Raw genomic sequence first — 16385 nt, 5'->3', positions numbered from 1 at the left:
TGTGCTCTGAAGTAGCAATATATAGCTTGCTGAAAAGATGGCAATCATTTTTAATGTTGCAATTTTGTGTTTATCCTTAGTTTTATTCAGTGTTCAGTTCAAGGTAATTCAACTCTTGCACCGCTCGCGCCCGCCCGCAACCGCCGCGCCAGCGAAATATTCTTGCTTCCCGCGCTGTGGTTGTTAATTTTTTTTAGCGTCTTTTTTAGAAGGAGATATTTATAAATGTATATATTTAGAATCTGCATAAAATGCGCTATATTATAGTATTTTTGTATGATATTATTAAGCACTATATAAAAGTAATGAGCTCTCAAAGCAAAAATCTCCAAGTGAGATTTCACATTTTTACGTTTTTCTTATAAAATTACTACTAAACTTAGTATAATTAATATCAGAAACAGATTCTACGTCTTTGGTTTATACGAAAATGATACCAATCTTGCCCTAGTGGCCACTAGGACGAGGATAGATTTTTTTAAAGAGACCGGGTGGTGGCCATCTTTGAACCCCCCCCCCCCCCCCCCCCGCTAGCCACATGTTTCGTTTTGCCCCTCGGACTGAAAATGCTTAGAATCACTTAAGGAACATATGTGATGAAGCTCATAGCTTAATAAAATTTTTAAAGGTTCTGTATGGGAGCGATGCATAACTTCCTAGACTAAATGCAGTCTTGTTCTAAATCATCGAAAGAACATAACTGCATTTATAACTCAATACGTATTTTTTGTGGATTACACGAACGCTTAACAGGGTCCAAATAGAATCTCAAATCCTGTCAAAAATCCTAAGAAACTTGGCAACACACATACAGTGGTTTGTAAACGTGTTAGAGCTTATCGAAGGAACGTAATCTATTAAGACTATTTATACGGAACATTTAATCGTAACGTTCATTTATCGTAACTTAATGAATAGAAAATAGGCGTAATTTCGCCTTAAACTCGAGTGAGTCTCGCTATTAGCGCGGCTTAACGACACCCCCGTCCCGGGCAAATTAACCCCGGATGAGCTACCCCTACTAATCTCACTCAACACATAAAACACATAATTGAAGGTTGACATGTTATAACTTTTAAAAGGTAGTCGCATAATATAAATACAGTAGAGTAACTATGAAAGTCCTTGAAAGTAAACTTTTCCGAGAGCTATATTATGATTTCTATTAATTTCTTACGAAATTAACCACAATCCATAAATATATATTTTTTAATAAATCAGTAAGTGCACGCTTAGATATACATCAAAGTATTTGCCTCATCTCTGCCAATGCGTACTTGCACATGGAAAAATGTGCAACTACCACCTCACAAGTAATAATGCTTCGTCCAAAAACCTTTACAGAATTCCAAAATAGTAACGCCTGATTCTATTAACTCGCTCGACACAGACAAGTTTTACGTAATTTGATACTGCATTATTGCAGCTTCAACTTACCGAAAAAATGCTAACTTTATATGGACCCGTTTTCTAATGTTCAGTTACTAGTGAAAAGCAGGTTTACTTACTGTATAATAATAATTTTGTGGTAGCCATATTTTATCCCAAGTGCGCGACGCGGCCATTCGCGGTGAACCATTCGACTTCGGAACCGTGTTACCGTTGTAATTTACAGTGAAATAGCGTAAACATCTGCGACACCATATAAGACACCTTTTAATAAAATGTATTCATGTAAAATAAAACATATCAATGAAAAGATTAATTAGTTGTAGTAGAAAATAACGTAGGCAAATGTCTGGTAAAAAAATAATTATAGAGGTAGATCGAATTATATGAGCCCTTCTTATTTTAAGTTCTAATAGTTACAGATTTCACAAGAAATGTATTTGTACAATAATGTTACCTATATCATGGAGAGATTGATTGTATTAAATTTATTATTTTCCTTAGTTCAGTGTATTTAGCTATAATGGTACCTAATCAAACCCCATTTTTTAAATATTGATACGGTACATGGTATACGGACACGTGGTGCGCAAGTACATACTCGAACCTTCTAAAAAGGTCCAATGTTTGTTTACGTGTTTACCCTTTATTTGTTAGCGTGTTTGAATTTAGACCTTATGACTGAGTCCATAAGGTCTAAATTAAATTCAACTTACTGCACTTATCGCAAGGACGGCAGTTTTATTGTGGTACATGCCCGAGCCGCCTAGAAATTTCCCACGGTTGTTTACTTGTTTACGTGAATCGGGAAATTTCTGGAATTCGTCTCGCCATATAAAAAGAGCCGCAGGCTGGCCCGGCAAGTTAGTTCAATCTGAGCGATTTCCGAGTGACAACAAGTGATCAATAGTGAGTGAACCAGTGAAACCTGCGACTTGGCTACGACCTAGGACAGTGATAGTGCTTAGTGATTGGACCTAGTGATTAGTGTTTGGACTTAGTGCTAAGTGTTGTGACCTAGTGTTTAGTGCAGTGTTAATAAAGTCTTCAAGAGAGTCACCAGGTCTTTCTCTCCAAATCCTCGAACCCTAGCACGTAACAACTGGTGTCAGAAGTGGGATTTGGAGATGCCATTGACTCCGAGAGAGGACTTCAAGGGGAGTGTCAGGACAAGGGCGCAGCGAGCTGCTGCCATTGACTCCGAGAGAGGAGTTGCGGAGGCCACATCCACTGGGGACCAAGCTCCGCCCACTGAGGGACAGGCCCCACCCACTGGCCCCGCCCACATGGCTCCGCCCACTGGCCACGCCCACCAGACTCCGCCCACTTTGGCTGAAGCCACGCCCACTGGCTCCGCCCACCGGGACACGCCCACTGGCCACGCCCCTCAGGCTCCGCCCACTTTGGGCATGGCCACGCCCGCTGGCTCCGCCCACCAGGCCACGCCCACTCAGGCCACGCCCACTAGCTCCGCCCACCGAGCTCCGTCTGCTCAACCCCTGCCTACTGGCTCCAGCCACCATGCATCGCCCGTAGCTTCTGCGGCCCCTCAAGTGGCTCCCCAATTACAAAGCCTAATTGAGTTAATTCAGGCTCTACAAGAATCACAAGACCGCAAGTTCGGCGCTTTACAAGAGTCACAAGACCGCAAGCTCGGCGCTTTACAAGAGTCACAAGAACGCAAGCTCGGTGCTGAAATCAGAGCGATTCGAGAATCACAAGAGCAACAAAAAGACCTCCAAGAAAAAGCGCTTGGAGCTATAAAGGATGTCAGTGACACGGTGGTTAAGCTTCGAAAAGATGTCGACGTAATGGACGAACGAGTTACGGGGTTAGGAGTGGATATGGAAAATGTGAAAGCTGGCCTCACAGAACTACAGAAGTGGAAAGTGCGCGTGGAAACCACAGGAATCGCGACGTCTAGTGGAACTTCCGTAGTGGTACAAGGACCAAGAGTTAAAGTGCCACCATACGACGGTACTACTTCTTGGATCGCTTATCGTCAGCAATTCCAGACGGTTGCTTCTGCCAACGGATGGAATGATGAACAATGCCTGACCGCTCTCACAGTTGCGCTCAGAGGACAAGCTTTGTCGGTCCTAGAAGCGCATACAGGAAATGGGTTTAAAGACCTGATGGAGGCACTTGAATCCAGATACGGGGAGCGACACCTGGAGCACGTGTTCCGTGCCCAACTGCGTGACAGAGTCCAACGCCCAGGAGAAGGCCTACAACAATGGGCGTTGGAAATAGAAAAACTGGTCAAGAAGGCACACCCAGGAGCCGATTCCAAGATGATCGACACGAACATTGTGCAAGCATTTGTCGACGGAATCAGGGACCTAGAGGTCAGAGCTGCAGTGAGGCTACGTCACCACACCTCGCTTAAGGAAGCATTAGCGCATGCTTTAGAGGTCGAGGCTGTTCGGCGTGACATACGGCAGACATATAAGATCCGCGAGGTCTCTGAGGAAGTCAAGGAGGTTAAGGCTCCTACGAAGAGAAGTTCTGGAGCCATGTGCTACAAGTGCGGCGAGAGGGGCCATCTTCAGCTCAACTGCCTACAGAAGGAGATTAAGGCTCCTACGAAGAGAAGTTCTGGAGCCATGTGCTACAAGTGCGGCGAGAGGGGCCATATTCAGCTCAACTGCCCGCAGAGGGAGACCCAGATGGCAAGGATGAAAAGGCTCGAGGAACAAGTAGAGGAGCTGAAGAAGCAAGGAGCCGAAGAAGCAAGGAGCTTCGTCCCCTGCCCGGGAGCAGGGAAACGAATAAAAGCCAGGACTAAGGGGCGAGTGCTGGCTGACACGGAGGAAGCCCCAATAACGGTTGTCTCCCAAGCAAGTAGCGGGAATAGTCTGGTGATTCAGGGGACTATTAACGGGATGGACTGCAAAATGACTCTAGACACAGGAGCCTCTAGAACAATAGTGAACCCAAATTTGATAAAAGCCGCAAGGAGGCACAAGAGGAGAATTAACTGTCGGCTTCTTACCGCCTCCGGTCAGCCAATACCCGTCCTGGGAGAAATGTCAGTTACGATGAATGTGGGGGAGTCCTCATACCCTCATGACGTTATCGTGGCTGAGATTATGGATGATTGCATCTTGGGTTTGGATTTCATGAAGAAGCACAACTGCAGAATTAATGTCGCTGACGGAGTTTTCAAGTGTGGTGAAGAAGAAATTTTCATCCTTGGAGGCGCTTGCGGGAAAGTGGAATGTGTAAAGAAAGTTATAATACCTGGACGAGCGGAAGCTAGAGTGCTGGTGAAACTACCGCCAGCTGGAAAGAAGAAGTTAAATAGATGCGTGTTGATCGAAGACTTACCTACCAAGACATCAGCGCAAAAACTAATGACGGCGAGAACCCTTGTTAGTGGTAGCAGTAACGCTGTGGTCAGGGTTTTGAATCTTGGTGATCGCGAGATCTGCTTGAACAAAGGTGACGTCATTGGAAAGTGCGAGGAAGTTGTCTGGATGAGAAAGTGTAGTTCGATCACAGGCTCAGACTCAGCAAACACCAGCAACTATGGAATAGTGACTGAGCTACTCGATGACTGCAAGAGTAATCTGACTTATTCGCAGAGCATGAAAGCTAAGAAGTTTTTACAACGCCACGCGAATATCTTCTCCAGTCAGGAAGGCGACCTTGGAAGAACGTCGATGGTTCAGCACAGGATAGATACCGGAAACGAGAACCCAATTCGTCAACGAGCAAGACGGATACCTATAGCAAAAGAGAAAGAAGTTGAAGGCCTTTTGGAGGACATGAGAAGGCATAAGATTATTGAACCGTCTGCAAGTCCATGGTGCTCACCTGTTGTATTAGTAAAGAAGAAAGATGGCAGCACAAGATTTTGTGTGGACTACAGACGTCTCAATGATGTCACCAAGAAGGACAGTTATCCATTACCTCGAATCGACGACACTCTGGATACCTTGAGTGGCATAAATGGTTCTCGACCCTGGACCTGAAATCTGGATACTGGCAGGTGGAAATTCATCCAAAAGACAAAGAGAAGACAGCTTTTTCCACCGGTAAAGGTTTATGGCAGTTTAACGTCATGCCCTTTGGTTTGTGCAACGCACCTGCCACATTTGAGCGACTCATGGAGTGTGTACTGGCAGGCTTAGTTGGAGAGGCTTGCTTAGTCTACATGGACGACGTCATCATTGTTGGCCGCGACTTCGAGGACCATTTGCGAAACTTAGAACGAGTTTTCGCCAAAATAGAGGGGGCCAAGTTAAAGTTGAATCCGAAAAAGTGTCGTTTATTCAGGAGTAAGGTGAACTATCTCGGCCATGTTATCTCCAGTGATGGAATTCAGACGGACCCGGAGAAACTAGAAGCAGTCCAAAATTGGCCAACCCCTAAGAACAAAACCGAAGTGCGGGCATTTCTCGGCCTATGCTCCTACTACAGGCGTTTTGTTAAGGGATTCTCAGAGATAGCCAAGCCATTACATCGGCTGACAGAAGATAAACGACAGTTTATTTGGGACGAGACTTCCGAAGATTCTTTTCAGAAACTAAAGAAACATCTGTGTGAAACACCGATCCTGGGGTATCCACAACCTGAAGGTCAGTTTATTGTCGACACGGACGCGAGCAACACGGCCATTGGAGGGGTGTTATCTCAAAAACAGGGTGAAAGAGAAGTTGTAATTGCATATTTCAGCAAATCTTTATCTAAGCCAGAGAGAAACTACTGTGTGACAAGAAGAGAACTCTTGGCTGTCGTAAAGACGCTACAACATTTCAGCAAGTATCTCATTGGCAGACACTTTTTACTGCGAACTGATCACGCAGCCTTGAAGTGGCTACTACAATTCAAGAACCCAGAAGGCCAAGTAGCTCGATGGATAGAACAACTCCAGGAGTATGACTTCAAGACGGAACACCGCAGCGGAAAGTCGCATGGGAATGCCGACGCACTCTCACGAAGGCCGTGTTCGGAAGACTGCAACCATTGTGTTAAACAGGAATCTAATGAAGTGACACTAAAGTTAACGAAAACAAGTCCTTTGGGCCCATGGGAGAATGATGCTATGAGGGAGGCTCAAGAAACAGATGACGACCTTCGGCACATCATCACATGGAAGAAACGGCGTGATGGAAAACCAATCTGGAGTGAGGTAGCACCCACTGGCGCTGTCACTAAGGCGTACTGGGCGCAATGGGACAGTCTGATACTTCAAAACGGAATACTCTACCGGAAATGGGAGAAGACCAACGGCAGAGAGTTCCATCTTCAGATAGTTGTCCCAAGAACGAGAGTACCGGATGTTCTCCGTGAAATGCATGATGGCGTATCAGGAGGTCATCTAGGAGTAAAGAGGACGTTAACGAAAGTGCGAGAACGATTCTACTGGTTACATTGTCGAGATGATGTACAGGATTGGTGCCGCAAATGCACTACTTGCGCTGCAGTGAAGGGACCACAGACAAGGAGCCGTGGGAGCCTGCGCTTGTATAACGTTGGCGCACCGTGGGAACGAATCGCAGTTGACGTAGCTGGGCCATTTCCTGTAACGGAATCAGGAAACAAGTATTTCATGGTTGTCATGGATTACTTCACCAAATGGCCCGAAGTGTTCGCCATACCAAACCAGGAAGCTACAACAGTTGCTTCTAAGCTAGTCGAAGAAGTAATATCTCGCTTTGGTGTGCCTCTAGAAATCCATTCCGATCAGGGCAGGAATTTCGAATCGCAGGTCTTCCAGGAAGTGTGCAGAATTTTGGGAATGCATAAAACGAGGACCACCGCGTACCATCCACAGTCTGATGGAATGGTTGAGAGATTTAACCAGACCCTTGAGAGGCATTTGGCGAAATTGGTAGATGACAAACAAAAGGAATGGGACAAGTATATACCGCTCTTCCTTCTGTCGTACCGTACCGCCGAGCATGAGAGCATAAAAGCTACCCCGGCGTATGTCAATTACGGTAGAAAACTACGAGTACCAGTAGACCTTTTGACAGGAGGATCACCGGAAGAACCAAAGACCGTACCTGATTATGTCTGCGATTTAAGGGAAAAGATGCGCTATATACACACCATGGTTCGGGAAAATGGGTTACAGTCAAGTGAGAACATGAAGACCAGATACGACCGGAAATCGAATACAAGCGGCTTCGAAGAAGGGTCACTGGTGTGGCTGCATAACCCAACTCGCCGAAAAGGCAAATCTCCAAAGTTGCAGACCAAGTGGGACGGCCCATACAAAGTGGTTACCCGATTGAATGATGTGACTTACAGGATTCAAAAGCAACCAAGAGGGACATTCAAAGTGGTACACATAGACCGTCTGGCGCGTTACCATGGCAGTAACAATGATGCTCGGGACGAGCATCTCTAAGAGGGGAGTAGTGATACGGTACATGGTATACGGACACGTGGTGCGCAAGTACATACTCGAACCTTCTAAAAAGGTCCAATGTTTGTTTACGTGTTTACCCTTTATTTGTTAGCGTGTTTGAATTTAGACCTTATGACTGAGTCCATAAGGTCTAAATTAAATTCAACTTACTGCACTTATCGCAAGGACGGCAGTTTTATTGTGGTACATTCCCGAGCCGCCTAGAAATTTCCCACGGTTGTTTACTTGTTTACGTGAATCGGGAAATTTCTGGAATTCGTCTCGCCATATAAAAAGAGCCGCAGGCTGGCCCGGCAAGTTAGTTCAATCTGAGCGATTTCCGAGTGACAACAAGTGATCAATAGTGAGTGAACCAGTGAAACCTGCGACTTGGCTACGACCTAGGACAGTGATAGTGCTTAGTGATTGGACCTAGTGATTAGTGTTTGGACTTAGTGCTAAGTGTTGTGACCTAGTGTTTAGTGCAGTGTTAATAAAGTCTTCAAGAGAGTCACCAGGTCTTTCTCTCCAAATCCTCGAACCCTAGCACGTAACAATATTTTGCGATTATTGTGATGGTCAAAACGTATTTATGTGAAAATTTTGTATGCGGCTATGAAATTTTTATAGTATAGACGTGGAGATGAATATATTATTATCTTTCATTTAAAACCAAAATATCCTTGCAGTGTGACTCCTAATTCTTTAAAATGGTACCTGAAAATCGCTGATATGTCCTTATATGTATGTCCTTAAAGGACATTTTTACGTACGTTTTTAGAGTGTAGACTGGCCATTTGGTTTAATGGGCGTACCAACCCTCACAACATACGTATAATCTGCTTTTTGATGCATTCCAAAATCCAATAAAAACAACTAAAGTTTACAATTATTAATTTATCCCAGCCATGTCTTTCCTGATATACTCTATATGCTGTAGTATCAAGTATTTGGATATCAAATTGGATACGTAGATAAAAGAAGGTAGGAAGGAAAGACACATTACAGCCACGATATTCAAATATCGTGGCTGTAATGTGTCTTTGAGGGCAGCGTCGTTAGTTTCTTCGAAACGTCCTGAATAATCGATACTCCTCTATTGCAAACCAAATAATTTGTTAACCCGACCCCTACTTTGTGTTCAGACTTTAGACATAATGAGTATCTACGAGTATAAACTGATTGGAAAACATTTTGTATGTGGTATTCAGGCTTTTGTATAGTACCAAATATAAGTTTTAACTTACGGTTGCCATACACTTTACGGTGTATCTACCGGAGAGGTCCACCTGTGTAGGTATACCTGCGCAGGTAGACCGGAATGTGTGTGGGAATAGACATGTGCAGTTTTTTTTACGCCTGTGCAGGCGACCGGCGCAAAATTGAAAATCAATTCCTTCGAGTGACACTTGCGCAGGCATACCTGCATAAATGACCTCTCCGGTAGACCGTAGCGTGTATGGCTTACATAAGGCGCCAGTTTTGTTAGTCATCTCAAATTATTCTTTAGATGTAAGTTGATTACTATGATCTTTATTTACATGTGAATTCTGAAAAATTTAATACAATCAATCTCTCCATGATATAGGTAACATTATTGTACAAATACAGTTCTTGTGAAATCTGTAACTATTAGAACTTAAAATAAGAAGGGCTCATATAATTCCTCTACCTACCTCTATAATTATTTTTTTACCAGACATTTGCCTACGTTATTTTCTACTACAACTAATTAATCTTTTCATTGATATGTTTTATTTTACATGAATACATTTTATTAAAAGGTGTCTTATATGGTGTCGCAGATGTTTACGCTATTTCCCTGTAAATTACAACGGTAACACGGTTCCGAAGTCGAAATTTATTTGCCGTTTTTTCAAAAGATTTAATTTACTTCATCATAGTAACTACATGTATATGAAATATTATCCACGTTGTTTCCAGATTCTATCCATTCTTGTTCCATGCTGAAACTATCTTTCCTTTTATATTTTTATATATTTTTTCCTAGCAAATTTATTTTCAGTCTTTAGTCTCCATGCTTCTCTTGCCTCTTCTTTATTTTCTCAGCTCTCCTTTTTTTCTTTTTACTGCTAAAAAACTAAAGCAATCGATTTTTAGATCAGACAAGGTATAGTCAATTTTCAGGTACAGTAGTTCTAATTTGTTAGCTTGTTAATATAATTATATTTTCAGAGAAAATTGATATTATTTGCAATATAATAAACTACAAAATAACTTTAGTATGTATTGCAAAATGATGATATGAGTTCCATGTCATTTATTAGGTTTTTTAACATTTTCAAGAACTAATAGTAGACACCCTTTATATTGTTAGGGAAATGGATAAAAAATCATAAATAAACATTAATTAGTGTGAACAACATGACCATTAATCCAAAGAAATCAATATAAATTACAAAAAATCAAATAAATGTATTCAAAACTTACGTGCAAAATTTCGCCTTCCTTAACCTATTTGCTAAGAAACTGCCGAGCGCGAGTTGACGCGGTCACATTTTTTACGAAAACTGATCCCATTTTAAAATTTTGTTACCGAAGGCGTCCCTAATATATTTTTTCACGTCAACAGATAGCTTGAGAAGCTCATAAAATTTATAGTGTTGAGAAAAAATTAGACTAATTCTTATTTTTATGGTATTTTTGTCGTAAGTGTCATCTATTAGTTCCGAGTCTACCATTAGTGCTCTTACTTACTTATATTTATTGTTTTGGATGCTCCAAAACTATGAGATACAAAATATTCAATGTACAACTTACAAGGGACCGCGTATGCCAAATAAAGCAATAACGCAAGGATAACATGACGTAATATTCCATCACTGGAGAAATATTTATCTTCATTACGAGGAACCCTAAATAAATTTCTTGTTTTCGCCCGGGGCGAAAATAAATCTTGCAAGATACAGGCCAAGGAGGACGCTTGCACGGTAACTAAAAATCAACATTGCCACAACGACCCTTGTTTGTCCATTAGCTTGCCGCGACTTGTTCAAACACGTCGCGAATCGTTGCCAGATTCCATTGTGCTTTCGGTCATTCCGGATTTTTCCCTCATAACTTACGTATTTGAGAAAATAAGCGGCTCAGTCCTCAGACGATACAAATATTTATAATAGTTGTGATATTTTTCGAAAATTGTTAGTACTCTACAGGGCTCTCATCTATTACTCTGGTACGGGGTCTTTCGAGTCCTCTACGAATAATAAATATTATAAGTATAGTAATGTGATCGAAGAGTAAGGGCCTGTTTTACCACTTCCTGATAAGTGCCGGATAGGCTATCCACCACTTAACTTGACAGATAAAGTACGGAGAATCTGTCAAAAAAGTTGTGGATAGCCTATCCGGCACTTTATCAGGAAATGGTGAAACATAGGGCCTGTATAGTATTACAGTAGTAGCAGTTAAGTTTTTATTATTCGAAGGTCTAACTCTATTTATTGTTATTATGCCTTTGTCTATTAAAAGCAGAATAATAATATGTTACCCATTTGTCAATTTAATATCAACGTCACTTTATAACGCACTGTTTTATTCTTGGTTTTACGTTTCACAAAAATCTATAAAAACCTGCGAATAAGGATATTATTATGCATCAATTAGTTGATACTGATCTAAGTGATCCCAATGTCTTCTTTACAACACCCAACAAGTCCAGAAGATGTCCTGTTATGGTCACAATAGGTAACAAAATAATGTAACGCTTTTCAACGTTCAGATCTTTAAGGTTCGATTGGATTTGGAGGATTGTAGAAAGAAGATTATTATTATCTAAGTATATTTTGAATTACTTGTTTACTAACTATTTGACCGAGCTTTGCTCGGTATTCGATAAAACACGAATAATAATTATGACATTTTTTAAAAATGATTCCTAGCTAGATCGATTTATCGCCCCCGAAACCCTCTATATACTAAATTTCATGAAAATCGTTGCAGCCGATTCCGAAATTCGTTTCGAAGAATTGCTCGTTTAAAGATATAAGATATCAGCTTTTTTAAGGTGACTATAACGAAACATCTGTGGACTTACAACAACTCTTGGAAGCTGGAATGAACATTGCTAAATTGAAGATAGCAGAAACTTCTACAGAAGAAAGGTCTTTTATTCTGGAAAGACTCAAAAAAGCAACACAAATATGCTGTCGTAAATACGACGTACAATACTGGCCAGTAGCAACCTGCGTTGCGCTTAAGAATTCTATGGTTAAAACTGGACTTTTAGAAAGTGTAATAACTTTTACTTAAAACCAGAACCTTTTGTATGTTTTATATACAATTTAGTTGTTCATATCAAATAATTTTAGGAAGAAGAATATATAGAAATAAAAGAAGATTCTGAAATTATACTTACTAATGAAGATAAATATTACGATAAATGCAACGAAAAGAAAATATATGTTAATAATCCATTTCTCACTATAGACACCAATATAGGTACTGAAATATCGATAAACTCAGATGAAATTTTAGCGATATGTACAGAAATTTTAGACAGAGAATCTATTAAATGTGTTATTATAAAAGGTGGCTTCTTATCAAACGTATGTGATTTTTGTACAAGAGTTGAAAACCATTCAAGACCATTTATTACGCAAAAGGATTGGGATATTGTCGACTTTGCTATAGAATATGAGGTAAACAATAACATTATGTTTTGTCTTTTGGATTAAATAGCATCAATTATGCACATGATAATAATAATTATTATCAGCAGTCTACAGTGTCCCACTGCTGGGCAAAGACCTACCCTCTTTCCTTCCAAAGTTCACGATCCTGTGATGTTGCTGGCCAAGTGGCCACTCTTTATCGGACGCATCTAGTTCGTCGCGCCACCTTTTCGGGTCGGCTCAGGTCGGCTTCTGTTACGCCACTCTGAAACTGGACGCGCCCACCTGTCCGGGTGCATACGGGAGACGTGCCCTGCCCAACTCCACTTCAGGCTAGCTGCCTTTCTGCCTATGTCAACGAGCTTCGTTTGGGAATGCATACAATATGCATGATAATTAATTATACTATAATAATTGTTTGTATTACCAAAACTCATTTTCAGATAGACATGATTATTTTAAATTATGTTACAAACAGAGAAGTGGTGAAAGAAGTAAAAAAATATGTAAAAGACAAAAAGAGGCCGATGATATTAAGTGGAATCGCTACAATGAAAGGACTTAAGAATATAGACGACATTATGAAGGTAGAGCAGTTGGTTCTCTTTGGTTCTCTACGTAGAGATTTTTCCAGAGTACAATAAGGCTGCAGCTAACCCACCCTGAATTTTCAAATAGGAGTTAAATTCCAAACGATATACTTAGTGTAATTTTGATATTAATTTTGTCTTTGTCGCTACATGTATTCTAAAAATATTACCGGTAAATGGTACTACTCCAGCATACATAAATATTTTTTTAGGAATCCGACGGAATCGTATTGTCGAGGGAGTTTTTACCGTACGAAGTGTCAGCGACATATCGATACAGATTGCCGTACATTCAGAAATGGCTGGCAGCTAAATGTTTCCAGGTAAATTTCAATTTTCTCCAATATTGTAACTCAATTTAAATGAGAATGGATTATATTGATTGCCAATTTTCGTACATGAAAAAAATATTTAAGATAAAATCGTTTCGACGCCCTATTTTGGACGTAGTCTTTTTTAACACATGTAACTTCCTTTGTTTAGGTCGGCAAGCCTTTATTTATTTGCGGTGGAGTTTTCGAAGAGGCTCTTAGATTCGGAAAGTTTCGGTATCCCCAGACGACAGACGTATGTAATGCAATACTAGATGGAATCAGTGGCTTCATTCTCAAATCCTGTGCACCTTCTACCACTTTAACTGTTAAAGTATTGAAATCGATAAACGAAATAAGCTGCTTCGTTGAACCCTTAATAACGAGTTCCTCGCATTTTATGAGGATTATTAAAGAGGTAAGTTGTCTATGTCTTAGTATCAATTGGCACAGTGATATCGCGAGTAGACAGCACTAAGGTTGCGTTTCCACTGAAACGGAGCGGAGCTTAGCGGTGCCGATCACAATCACCATGGTCGAAATCTTCGCTGTCATTCAGCTGGAATAGCACGATTGGTCAATTCGGGCACCGCTAAGCTCCGCTCTGCTCCGATCCGCTCCGTTCCGCTTCAGTTCAAACGCAGCCTAACTGAGACGCTAAAATGGCGCAACCAATCCTTTTCTAACGAAATGCGAATATAGAGCGCAACCAAACGGACACGGCCTCAGCTCTCTGTTATTATTATTTTTATAGACCTGTATACATTTTGTAGGAAGCAGCGACTGGTTACACCGCCACGGTGCATAGGTGAAATGTAGCTCTTTGTCCATTTAGGCGTATAACTTAATTGTCCCGGTATTAAAATCCTAAACACTCCTAGGCCCGTATAAATAGTCAGTACTTAAGATGCGGCCCGGTCTGAAGACGCGGTTCGGCTCTGTGATTGGTCCAAATTTTGACAGCCAACCAATCACAGAGCCTGAACCTTGTCTTGAGACCGAGTTGCATCTTGAGTACTGACTATTTATAGAGGCCCTAATCTCATTTTACCTGTCTGAGATTGTTAATCCTCTTTCAAAGGTAAAAGTACCAGTCAACGCAGCAGAAGCTGCCGTCATAGCATGTGTCATGGCCGCCAGACAGACCAACTCGCGTGTGATCATCCTACCCACAGTCAGTGGCGCGACAGTCAGAATTCTGAACTGGATTCGACCACCATGTTTAGTCATTGCTATCAGCTCTGATGTGCGGACGACTCGCAGACTACATATTTATAGAGGTGTAACTCCATTGCTGTTCTCTAGTAAGTATCTTCTTGATTCTTTCCAGTTTATGTGAATTGCAGAGTATGTGGCCGCGTTTCCACTAAAGCGGAGAGGAGCTTAGCGGTGTCGAATTGACCAATCACCATGCTCGAAATCTTCGCTTCGCTTCGCTGTCATTCCGCTGGAATAGCACGATTGGTCAATTCGGGCACCGCTAAGCTCCGCTCCGCTTCAGTGGAAACGCAGCCTAACAGTATGACCGATCCGATCACGTCAATTGGTTTAAAAAAATTAGGCCTATTCCGCGAGAGATTTTGGTTGACTAGGAGCTCAATGCTAGTGGTAAAATTTTTAGTTCCATACACAACAAATCCAATATCCAAACTCCAAAGTATAGGAAACTCGCAGACTGATGAGCGATTAGGTGGTTAGTCAAACGCATGATATTGTGTCGTACATTCTGGCCTCGATCGGTATAAATCAAGCGATAAATCTACGGCACAGCTAGTTAATCGGGACAAATTGAATTTTCCCACGACGCTGCAGATATCAGTTATTAGCATTCAGTGTAGGATGTAACGGATTACGTTATATGTATGCGCAATAATACATGGATTAAGGATATTTATTGGATTATTTCAAAAGATTATTATTATTATGATAGAGTAATGTTGTATAAGTTTAGGACCGAAACACATAGCCGTACCGTACCACGAAAAGTAATATTCTGAACTTATTTCACAAAAAGTGAAATAAGTTCAGAATATTTTAAGTACAATTTCGTTGTGTTGTCGTAACGCGGTTTTCGGCCCTTATTGTAGTTTTCCCTAAAAATAAACATTAATGAGCCATAATAACTCGTATTTTTGATAACATACTAGGAGTATTAAATTGGACAATGTGTCATTAATTAAGTACTTTGATGTTAAAATATTAAAGTTTACTTTGATGTTAAAGTTTATTATTTAACGGTTAAATGGTAAAAACATGCTTAATTTTTTTATTACATAAATAGGATCTCACGTTTTAGGAAAGTGTCAAAGAAACTGGAAGGAGACTCTAGAAGACCAACTTTTCTACGCCCTGGACTACGCCATCAAACACGATAGGGTGGAATACGATGACACCTACGTGTCACTTCAGAGACACAGTCAATTTAGCTCTTTCTGTGACACTATTGTCATCGACAAAGTCACTTTGGGAAAGAAGAGAATAGAGTAAGAGCATATTTTTGTATTACTTTTTCAAAAGAGTCTATGTAGGAGTCGTAGGTTAAGACGAAATAAGAGGGAAATACCATTATAATAATAATAAAACCTTAGGCAAAGTTAAGCCTTGGATATTTTTAGCGAAAACTAGATGAACATTTTATTTTTTAGATGTCCGGAAACTTACGATGACACTAAGGATTACGGATATTAAAGTTTGGCAACGAAAGTAAATTTTAAAATGGTATTTCATTGTATTGGCATTATAATATCTATTGAATATAATATTTCTCAATAAAATATGATCCAAGCTAGACAGTTAACGTTGAATAAGCACAATCTAATGGCTTTTTATCAGCAATCGCATGCTGGCTTAAACGATGTAACTTAATTTTCTCAGGTAACAAACTATTATCTAACTTATTTGACTTTCGTCTTCAAAAGACCACTGAAAAAACTGCAATTAGTACCAACGTTCTCGCTAATTAACTTGATCAAGTTTCTTTATTTAACCCTCCTTTTATATTCAAACCACGTCTTTTCTTTAGAATTGAATGAATTTTATTTAGTGTTAGTCCCGTGCCAGACTTCGTTAGTTTAAATAATACTCGGTTACCATAATAATT

General features: G+C 40.7%; 1 protein-coding gene and 1 long non-coding RNA gene across 2 annotated transcripts; both read left to right on the top strand.

Moving 5' to 3' along the window:
- Positions 1-11364: 11364 nt before the first annotated feature.
- On the top strand, positions 11365-14624 carry LOC121727133 (pyruvate kinase-like). Its single transcript, XM_042114811.1, has 8 exons — positions 11365-11458; positions 11778-12004; positions 12082-12211; positions 12302-12411; positions 12828-12971; positions 13187-13297; positions 13458-13703; positions 14367-14624. The coding sequence occupies exons 1-8, from the start codon at positions 11365-11367 to the stop codon at positions 14622-14624; spliced, it is 1320 nt and encodes a 439-aa protein (XP_041970745.1).
- Positions 14625-15603: 979 nt separating this feature from the next.
- On the top strand, positions 15604-16006 carry LOC121726740. Its single transcript, XR_006035574.1, has 2 exons — positions 15604-15768; positions 15931-16006. It is a non-coding gene; the product is annotated as an uncharacterized LOC121726740 (long non-coding RNA).
- The last annotated feature ends 379 nt before the right edge of the window (positions 16007-16385 follow it).

This window comes from Aricia agestis, chromosome 5 (genome assembly GCF_905147365.1).
Source record: "Aricia agestis chromosome 5, ilAriAges1.1, whole genome shotgun sequence".
Taxonomy (NCBI): domain Eukaryota; kingdom Metazoa; phylum Arthropoda; class Insecta; order Lepidoptera; family Lycaenidae; genus Aricia; species Aricia agestis.
The sequence above is the reverse complement of the archived record's forward strand: the minus strand, read 5'-3'. Positions and strand labels throughout refer to the sequence as shown.

What these genes read in the sequence shown, in the direction of transcription:
- LOC121727133 (XM_042114811.1), top strand. Translation starts at nt 11,365, where the DNA reads ATGCATCAATTAGTTGATACTGATCTAAGTGATCCCAATGTCTTCTTT. An exon ending in TCCTGTTATGGTCACAATAG is followed by an intron (nt 11,459 to 11,777) that starts GTAACAAAATAA and finishes AGCTTTTTTAAG; the next exon opens with GTGACTATAACGAAACATCT. An exon ending in ATATAGACGACATTATGAAG is followed by an intron (nt 12,972 to 13,186) that starts GTAGAGCAGTTG and finishes ATATTTTTTTAG; the next exon opens with GAATCCGACGGAATCGTATT.